The sequence below is a fragment of the Protomyctophum parallelum genome (genome assembly GCF_964188405.1).
Source record: "Protomyctophum parallelum genome assembly, chromosome: 12".
Taxonomy (NCBI): domain Eukaryota; kingdom Metazoa; phylum Chordata; class Actinopteri; order Myctophiformes; family Myctophidae; genus Protomyctophum; species Protomyctophum parallelum.
The window spans coordinates 36,581,113-36,591,265 of record NC_139712.1 but is presented as its reverse complement, the minus strand read 5'-3'; the positions used below and the strand labels follow the sequence as shown (position 1 = coordinate 36,591,265).

Here is a 10,153-nt window from a genome sequence, read left to right as displayed (position 1 = left end):
AGCATTAAATAAATCAATTGTGCGCATTAAACGTAGCTATATCTGCTGTATTCTTGGGAATTCGGATCCCGGCAAATCTCACCGAAAACCGGACAGGTAGAGTGTCGGACTGATGGTTAGGGTAAGGGTTTGGGGTAGAGTGTCGGACTGATGGTTAGGGTAAGGGTTTGGGTAGAGTGTCGGACTGATGGTTAGGGTAAGGGTTTGGGTAGAGTGTCGGACTGATGGTTAGGGTTAGGGTTTGGGTAGAGTGTCGGACTGATGGTTAGGGTAAGGGTTTGGGTAGAGTGTCGGACTGATGGTTAGGGTAAGGGTTTGGGTAGAGTGTCGGACTGATGGTTAGGGTAAGGGTTTGGGTAGAGTGTCGGACTGATGGTTAGGGTAAGGGTTTGGGTAGAGTGTCGGACTGATGGTTAGGGTAAGGGTTTGGGGTAGAGTGTCGGACTGATGGTTAGGGTAAGGGTTTGGGGTAGAGTGTCGGACTGATGGTTAGGGTAAGGGTTTGGGTAGAGTGTCGGACTGATGCCACAGAGAAACACTACCGAATGTCGCTGGTGTTCCGCGGCAGATGCACTCGCCCTCTCTCTAATTCTTTACCAAGTATGAAAGTTGACAAAAAGAAAAGTTGCACTTACAAGCACATAGTCCCAGACGCAGCCTTGTTGAGGCTCAATATCTACATCTGAGAAGTTAAAGAGCACCCGGTGGCCGGGGTCCACACTGATGACCCAGGTACACTGCACGTTATGGGGATAGTTGCTGGGGTACAGAGGGGAGTGGATCTCCCCATACGGAGCAGTTACTGGCCCCCCACAGCCTGGAGGAGAGGAGAGGGGAGGGGCGAGATTAGGAGAGAAGGGGAGAGGAGAGGAGGGGAGAGGATAGATGGGGGAGAGGAGAGGAGAGGAAGAGGAGAGGGGAAGAGGAGAGGATGATGAAAGAGAGGAGAGGATGAGGAGAGGAGAGGAGATGAGAGGAGACACAGCAATATGATTTTCTCATTTTTTTAATAAAATGTCTAAATGTGCATGTCACTGACCATCAGTTGAGGTGTTTAGCGTGTGCGTGTGTGTGTGTGTGTGTGTGTGTGTGTGTGTGTGTGTGTGTCCGTGCGTGCGTGCGGTCCAGCCACACACAAACCCACCTCCCTGGACCTGGGTCCAGCTTGCGTTGAACCCTCCCCCGCTGACGTAGGCGTCCGATTTGAAGCGCACCGTCAGCATGTTGCTGGTGCTGGACACCTGCATGGGGCTGGTGGTGGTGGTGCACAGCTGGGCCAGACGCGGAGCCGTCAGGTCGGGGCCGCCGAATACCTAAGAGGGCAAAGGTCAATTTGACTATTATGCAGACCATCTTGCCATTGGAGTTTGGAACAAGCCCCCCAGTAAGGCTATCCAACGTTGAAGCTGCCACTATACCTACTGACGAAAAGTGGAACTGCGGCACTTTCATGGAGGTGGACGGACGTTCAGTGACGCCATGTGCGTAACGCGCGTCATCCCAGGACCTCAAATTTCCCGATTATAATACGACTCTCTTTTTGTAGGATATTTCAATTGGAAAAAACTAAACAAAAAAACAAAGTAGTCTTATATTCAGCACAATAGGGGTACTTTCTGCCACTTGGGGGTCTCACCTCCAGCACATCATAGTTGCAGTCGGGGTGGTACTCTATGTTGAACTCATGGATGGTGATGGTGACGCTGGTGTCGCTGTCCGTGGTGATGTACCAGATGCACTCTCTGTTCTCTGGGTACCTGTTGGGGTAACCCGGGCTGTTGAAGGAGCCACTGGGGCCCGACAGCACCCCGCCGCAACCTGTCAACCACCGCACCAGGTCAAAATGAACGATTAGCACATGCGTCTGTGCGCACGACCGCACGTGCATACAGATATAGACATCAAATGGGGGCTTCAGCCCCTGCCCTTTTACCCATCTGTAAAACAACTGCCCTCTCCAGACCATGAATGCAGCATTTACTATGGTGAAAGAAATGCAAATGCCACTTGGGAGTTGCATTTCTTTCGCAGCATGTTGCATTGAAATAATTTGTTCAGAAAGCCTATCATCGCTAGCTTGACACTCAGCCTGAATTTTCATTTCGTTTCACCTGAACATAATTTTTTAATGGGCGTGGCTATTCAGGGGCTGGAGCCAGGCTATGTCAATTTACAATTACAATTTAGGCATTTAGCAGACGCTCTTAATCCAGAGCGACTTACAATAAGCAAGAACAAAAGCATGGGAATACATCACAAAAAAGCATTTATCATAAAACATGCGTAAGCTAAGAAAGTAACAGTGGAATATCTATATTATGAGACTATACATATAAACTATATATATATACTACTATGCTATACATATGTACTATGGCGTGCTATGACTATATACAATGCAATTATAGTGCTGTCTACATAACATGCTATAAGTCTGTATCAGATGCTATCTAAGTCTACAGAAATGCTATCTAAGGGGGTAGGGTAGGTGCTATGGGCCATGATGGAGTCTAAAAAGGTGGGTTTTCAGACTATGGCGGAAGATTGGGAGTGATGCTGCAGTTCTGACTGCAATGGGAAGTGCATTCCACAGTTTTGGAGCCAGAAGGGAGAAGAGTTTGGGACGTGTGGAGCGTTGTCCCGGCGTTTTTAGTGAGGGTACTTCCAGCTTCCCTGCGTTGGCTGATCTGAGTGCGCGGGAGGGTTTGTAGGGTTCAATCATATGTCATCGCCGGTAGCCAACGATTGCGGAGTCGCGCTCTGAAACTAGCAGATCTACAATCTCTCAACGTGTCACACTGCGACGTGTTGAGAGCTTGTAGATCGGCTGTGAGCTTGTACACTGTAAATCCCTGGAACATGTGACGCGTTTAAAACCTAAACACCAGTGTGTAATAATTAAATGCCAAATGTTTATTAATATTCATAAAATACAGTAGAACACGAGTTAACTCAAACACCTCACGAGAACACCTAGTGTTTGAATTCTAAACACCTATATTACTGACTTTGATTGTAAAAACTAAACACGTTTATGTGTTTAAAAAGTGTTATTAAACATGTTCTTCTGTTTATAATCTAAACACTGTGACACGTTTAAAAAGTGTTACAAATAAGTGTTTATAACCTAAACGCTTGGGTTTAGTGTGTAGATCGGCTATTTTCTTCCAAAAGTGCCCTCTTACGGAATTTGAGGCCCTGACTGCAAAAATAGTGGATCTACAAGTTGGTTGTGTCTTACCGTTCTGGGTCCACAGCATCTGGAAGCCGGACCTGACCACCGAGTGATCCGTCCGGAACACCACCGTGAGGGAGGAGCCCGTCGTGGTGCTCGCTGGAGGGGGCGTGTTCCCACAGAACACGCCAATCAACGGGGCTTGCGTGTTAGGCCCGTTGTAGAGCTGCATGGGGAAGAGATGCCAGACAGTATAGCATAGAGAAATTAGGTATACATGTATACACATGTTGGGTGGGAACCCCTTTTGGTGTTAGCGTCATGTTATGCTTTAGCTATTGAAAGTAGGTCTGCTATTTATTTTAAATCGAAGAACCACTGACACAGAAACATAGCTTTTTCAGAAAACTGTCAAGATGTAGAAGACATTTTTAGAATCTGATCTCAGGTCAGAATGGGTTAAAGTCCGACAAGGTAATCAAAAAGTTAAATATTGTTGCTCATGGTCTTATGTCTGAATCTATACAATCCGTAAGTTTTATGTCATCTCCGTACAGATGCATTGGTGGGAAATCATGTTTTTTCCTCCCGGTCATTCAAGAGGGAATCCATGCTTATCCAAGGGAAATGTGCTTCATATGTGCTTCAGACAGTTGCCAATAGGTGTCCTATAGCTAGTATACCCGTTTTAAATGATTAGATCCGTCCAGAATTATCATTAATAAGATCATAACTAATCTTCAAAAATAGAGGAAATTGCCGCAAGTCTGCAAGTTCACACAAGGCAGACACAAATGATAGCTTTACAAAGGCACATTGTGTGAGACTAAGCTTTAATTGGCCTGGTTACTTTGGAAACCTGATCTGATAAGAGTATGACCTGACACACTGACAATGACAAGAGACAGATGTTCTGCTTTTAAGAAGACATGCACACACACACACACACACACATGCACGCACATACAAATTAGCACGTTGCATGCAGCATGACGTATGCAGACTACCGGTATACAGTATGTGTATTACGAAAACACACACAGGCACAATATACACATACTGCATGTACTGTATAATTATGCACGCGCACGCACGCACGCACGCACGCACGCACGCACGCACACACGCACACACACACACACACACACACACACACACACACACACACACACACACACACACACGTTTAGTTGTATTTTCTTGCACAGTGTCTCTCTCTTGCAATCCTATGGAATGTATGACATCAGCCTAGCTAAACACTGCCAAAGAAATCACACTCGCACGCACGTGCGCACACGCACACTCACACACAGTGTGTGCACTGCCCGCTTGTCTGTTATTCATTGTGAGGATGATGTCATGGTGTGTGTGTGAGTGTAGCCATGGTGACAGAGGGGCCGGTAGGAAAGAAGTCCGATGCAGTCATCTTTCCTTTTCACTTTTCCTCTAAAAGTCCTTCTTTGTTTTTCCACCAGTGAGAGTCTGTTATGTAAGACACAGTAGAAGTAGACTATACTTCAAACAGGTTCCCATCAGAACAACCAGAGCCCCCACCAGACCAGAACACACTGAGCACACTGGAGCAACAACTGTGCTCCAGTACCATGTCGTTGCTATCGGAGGGAAACCTTGTATGTTCACAACATTCCCTTTTCCTATGACAGATCAACATATCTGTCATGGTTCTGAAACATTGTTTTAATTTTATTTCAAGGAACCCCATAACTCTGAGAGTGCGGTGTTGTGTATTGTATGCACAACACATAGACATATACATATCTTCGTTGTATACTCCCCCCAGAATACAAGCCTCCAAAAACATCAGTCATCAGCTATATAGCCTTTGCTTTGCTTATAGTCCGACGTCTCACTCTCACTAACTGGAAACCTACACAACACTTCCGACACGTCGTGAACTTGTGAGCTTGTAGATTGGCTATTTTAACTATTCAAAAATGTTTTTCTAAATAGTTTTTTTTTTTTAAAGGCAAAGAAGTTCAGGGATATGGGGTTTAGCATGGACGAAAATAGAGCCCCAAATCTCTTTACTCTTAAATAATGAGGCATGTAATATAATAGTATGGCCTATTTCGCTGAATGTCCTACCCATGAATAGACACCATGGTTTATGCAGTCAACATGTGTGTGCGTGCATGCGTGTGTGTACCTTGACGTAGTCGTAGTATTCACAAGCACTGCTGACCCGCTCCAGGTCGAAGGCGATGAAGGAGTAGTTGACGGTGTTGCCCATGTTGGCCTGTATGGTCCAGCTGCACAGCGCATAGTTGGGGTAGTTGTTGGGGTAGTTCAGAGACTCAATCGTACCCATGGGCTTCCCAGAGATCTGCACGCCATCGCAGTCTGCATGGAGAAGAGCACCAAAACACACTCTTAACCGATTCCATGCCACCATCGATCGACTCCAGCGCTCTGGAGCCAGAATACACGAAAAAGGCCGCCGAAGAAGGCCCCGTGAAACGGCTCCGTGAACCGGAAGTAGTAATCTGCCATTTTCACGCCACAATGGATCACCTTTGTTAGCGTCAGAAGCGCTAATATGCTAACGGGGACGTCACAATAAACTTTTATTGAGCTCCTAACATCGTCCCTCACCTCATATCAACTAAATTCCGAGAAAAACGCTGTTAAGATTAGATTTCGATGATGTCACACCATGGAAGCAAGCGTTGCCTAGCGATGGGAAGCTAAAATACGGTAAATATAATAATATATTAATTCCAAAAATACACAGTGAAAACATATTCTAATTTCTAACCACACCTGGGGTCTCAATAGCATACACACAGCAAACAGAAAAATTACAATAATCAAAAATACAAAAGATATTTAAATTGTTTCCACAAATCTTCAATATCTGCAGATCTACAAGCTACAAGATCACAACTCATCGTGGTACTACTTGTTGTGAGCTTGTAGATCTGCTATTGCCACAGTATAAAATATAGGTTTAAACTGAAGAAACATATTTTGATGCTACTGTAGGCCTATACAGTGTACAATTAACTAACTTTGTAGGGGACCCCCCGGAACTCCCTCAAGGACCACTGTTGGTCTCCCAAGCCCCACTTTGAGAACCACTTTTTACTTTACTTTATGTGTTTATTTCGACGGGACGGTTCATATTAATAGGGTTATTACGGATTTAGCAAAGATGCTAATCTTCATCCGCAGTCCCCACGCGCACAAAACATAAAAAAACTAAACAGGCAGGCAGTGAAGCACACTACATTACACACATTACACTACGAGACAAAGACTGTGAAGCACATTACAGTACGAGACAAAGCAGAAAAGCATACATACAAGAAATAAAGTGCAAGGTATAAAATGTTGTTTAGCAGCGTTCTTAAAGGGCAATACAGAATTGAAATTACTAGGCCCACATTAGTCAATGTCATGCGCACGCATGCGTGCACACGCATGCACGCACGCACGCACTCTCTTTCATTGTGGGATTACCTCCTTCATTTTCGGAACCCCATTAGTCTATTATCTCACCCCTGTTACCACAGTAACCCAACCAGCCAAAGGACACTTTACTGTCTTTGATGTAACCTTTTGTCTGGTGCGTGCGTGCGTGCGTGCATGCGTGCGTGCGTGCGTGCGTGCGTGCGTGCGTGCGTGCATGCGTGCGTGCGTGCGTGCGTGCGCTCACTGGTGCTATAGGAGGCCAGGAATCCTCCGGCACTGACACTGCTGTCGGTGCGGAGCTTCACATACAGCTCGTTGCTGGAGGCGTTGATGGGGGCGGGGATCTGGTTGCCACACAGCCTGGCCAGCAGTGGAGCATTGGTGCTGTCCCCGTCATACACCTACACACACATGCAGACACAGCATGTATTAAGATAGATAGCTAGATAGATAGCTAGATAGATAGATAGCTAGATAGATAGCTAGATAGATAGATAGATAGATAGATAGATAGATAGATAGATAGATAGATAGATAGATAGATAGATAGATAGATAGATAGATACCTTTATTATCACGTGGGGGAAAAATCAGTCGCCCAGAGGCATAGTAATGACAGGACATTTTTAAGTTAACAGTGCAATGCCAAACAATAAAGTGTCCATTGGTCAGTGCAAAAATACCCGGAGGAACCCCCCCTAGGAATGTCTCAAGAGGTCAGAGTCATGAAACAACTGTTTATTCCATATTAGGCTACGATTGTTCTAGCCAAACGGCCGCTGTGTGTCTCGCTGTAGCCTTTCAACGCAACAGGCACAAGGCTACAGCGAGACACATAGCGGCCGCTTGGCTAGGACAATTAACAGAATTGACAGTGATTCACAAATGTTTTTTATGCCCAGAATGTATGCATTTTGCCAGTAAACCCCATCTGAAACGATGTTGTGCCAGGGGGACCCCAACTGAAAAGACTTTGTGCCATGGAACCCCAACTGAAAAGATGTTGTGCCAAGGAGAGGATTTGTTTGTTCAAACTGATTCAAAATAGTCACACTTTTGCAGAATCTTTCAAAAATAGCAAATCTACAAGCTCTCAACTTGTCGCATCATGAGGCGTTGTAGATTGGCTATTTTTGCAATCATAATTTTTTTTGGAGACAAGGCATCATTTCAATTTCCCCCCAACATTTACTATTTCTTATAAAAATCAATTAGAAATATACTATAAACAGGAAGGAAGTTAGACCAGTGTCCGTGCCATCACAGACACTTAAACACATATCTTAAAACACATCTAACCCACAGGAAAAACCCCAGAAACATGTTTCTTGTCTCCCAAACATCATTAATTATCTTTCTGTATATATATATTACAATTTTGGTTGGCATATGCGGAAGTAGCTATACGTTCCTCCGGGTGCTTCAACAAGTCACAAGTGAGACTTCAAGGCAGCAACATCACTCTTCCATGGGCTATAGACCGTAAGGCTATGAAGCATTATAGAACTGGGCATAACGGGCAACGGATATGGGATCTCTTAAAGGCAATGGCACGTGGACCCTTGATTGGTTTCATTATTTTAACGCCCAAACCACACCTATGCATAATATAACGGGTAACGGAGGTGTTTTAGGGATTCAGACAGATAACCAAAATACCAACTTTAGTGGGGGAACACCCCTTCCCCACTGCTAAATCCCAAAACAGTGTATTTAGAAAGATCAAACAAAAATGGAGCCCTATATCCTCTATCCTATAACTCTATGTTTGGTTGCATGGCTATTCTGCCAGCGTCTTAAAGTGCTGTACTCACAGTCAGGTAGTCAAAGGCGCAGGTGGTGCTGGACTCCAGGTGGAACTGGCTGAAGGAGAGGACGGCCAGACTGCCCACGTTGGTCCTGAGGGTCCAGTAGCACTCTGCGTTGGCGTGGTACGCCAGGGGGTAGCCGGGAGAGGTGAAGGTCCCGGACGAGGTGCTGAGGGTACCTCCACAGCCTGGACATACATAGGCACGGTGACTAAAACTATGTTACAGAACTAACACTAACTGAAATGATAGACAAAATGTTAGTTTTCGTTGTTGTCAATTTATGTTTATGTTTATGTTAGCTCAATCTGCAAATATTCTTTTTTTAAATGCTATCTTTTCTTGAGTTTTTATTACACTATTCATACTCTGGCCCTTTTCAATCCTGCACCTGATTTAAGGCCTATTCATAGTCTGGATTTTCAGTGGTGAGGTGACCACCGCTCCGGTGGTGAGCTGACCACCGGAGCTGGTCAACCACGTTGAGCGGTGGTGAGTAAAAACAGAGAGGCGGTGGTTTGCTCTTCACCGCGGCTTGTGACGTCATGTTGTAGTTCGGTGGTCACCCCACCACCGTAAATCCAGACTATGTATGAGCCTTTATGATTCAGGTGCAGAATTGAAAAGGGGCGAAAAAAACTAACTTAAACTAATAAAAACGAAACAAAAACTAAGCGTATGATAAAAACTAGCAAACGCACTAGAAACAAACTGAATATACAAAACCATTATAACCTTTGTTGCACACACACACACACACACACACACCTGTCTCGGTGCCGTCCCAATGGGCGCTGAAGCCCCGGCGCGTGCCAGAAAGGTCCGCACGGAACCGGACCCAGAGGCGGTTGCTGTGCGACAGCACCACCGGGGGTGCCACAGTACAGTACTTGCCGATCAGAGGCGACGTTTCATATCCACCGTCCCTGTGAGGAATTAACCAGCGTTTAGAATACACCGTATATATAACAGTTTTCAGAAAAACCTACGTTTCTGTGTCAGTGGTGCTCAGAATTATCTGCATTTGGCTGCGGACCCCCATCTGAAAATATGTTGTATTGAAAAATCATCCAATTAACATGGGGGCACTCCGTGTCGCTATTCTGAAAGAATACAAGGGCACACAATGTGTTAAGATGACCAACGTTTCGCACAAAATGCCTTCTTCAGGGAATGACAGGGATGGTGGAACTGCTCACATTTTATAGAGATTGGGACATAAAGGTGCACTCATCAGGGAGTGTCCTCGATCTGGCCAACACCCAAAGTGGGCAATTGGTTGCTGGCAAATAATGTTATGAATTTATTTATACAGCAATATAGAAAAACACATCAGAATGCAACAGGTCGGTCAATATATATTTGCTAAATACATAATAATCTTATACTCATCAGACTTCCGCCTCACCTGATCTCCACGTAGTCATAGTTGCATGTGGAATGGGACTCCAGTTCAAAGTCGGTGAAGTTGAGCATGATCTGCTTGTTGACCTGCACGATGATCTTGAAGACACAGTCCCGGGTGTTGGGGTAGTAGCTGGGGTAGTTGGGTGAGCTGAACGAGCCCGTGGGGGACGTGAACGTCACGTTGCAGGCTGCCCGTGGGAGAGGAGGGGGAGGGGGGGGGGATTAAGTACTTAAAACTCTCTAGTCTTAGGTCACATTCTCACCTAATACTTCGGTAGACTCAGATCCGTATGGGCGGGGAAATGGAATTCTTGCATATTTAATTGGCTGG

General features: G+C 45.3%; 1 protein-coding gene across 1 annotated transcript in view; it reads right to left on the bottom strand.

Moving 5' to 3' along the window:
- cubn (cubilin (intrinsic factor-cobalamin receptor)) overlaps positions 1-10,153 on the bottom strand; it is a 77,322-nt gene that overhangs the window by 41,196 nt on the left and 25,973 nt on the right. Inside the window, exons 23-31 of the mRNA XM_083778708.1 lie at positions 9,824-10,010; positions 9,184-9,341; positions 8,422-8,603; positions 6,852-7,008; positions 5,343-5,536; positions 3,242-3,401; positions 1,637-1,818; positions 1,145-1,313; positions 636-817 (exon numbers count right to left, since the gene is read on the bottom strand). Of these exons, the coding sequence (XP_083634834.1) occupies positions 636-817; positions 1,145-1,313; positions 1,637-1,818; positions 3,242-3,401; positions 5,343-5,536; positions 6,852-7,008; positions 8,422-8,603; positions 9,184-9,341; positions 9,824-10,010 (1,571 nt within the window). The remainder of the gene's footprint in view (positions 1-635; positions 818-1,144; positions 1,314-1,636; positions 1,819-3,241; positions 3,402-5,342; positions 5,537-6,851; positions 7,009-8,421; positions 8,604-9,183; positions 9,342-9,823; positions 10,011-10,153) is intronic.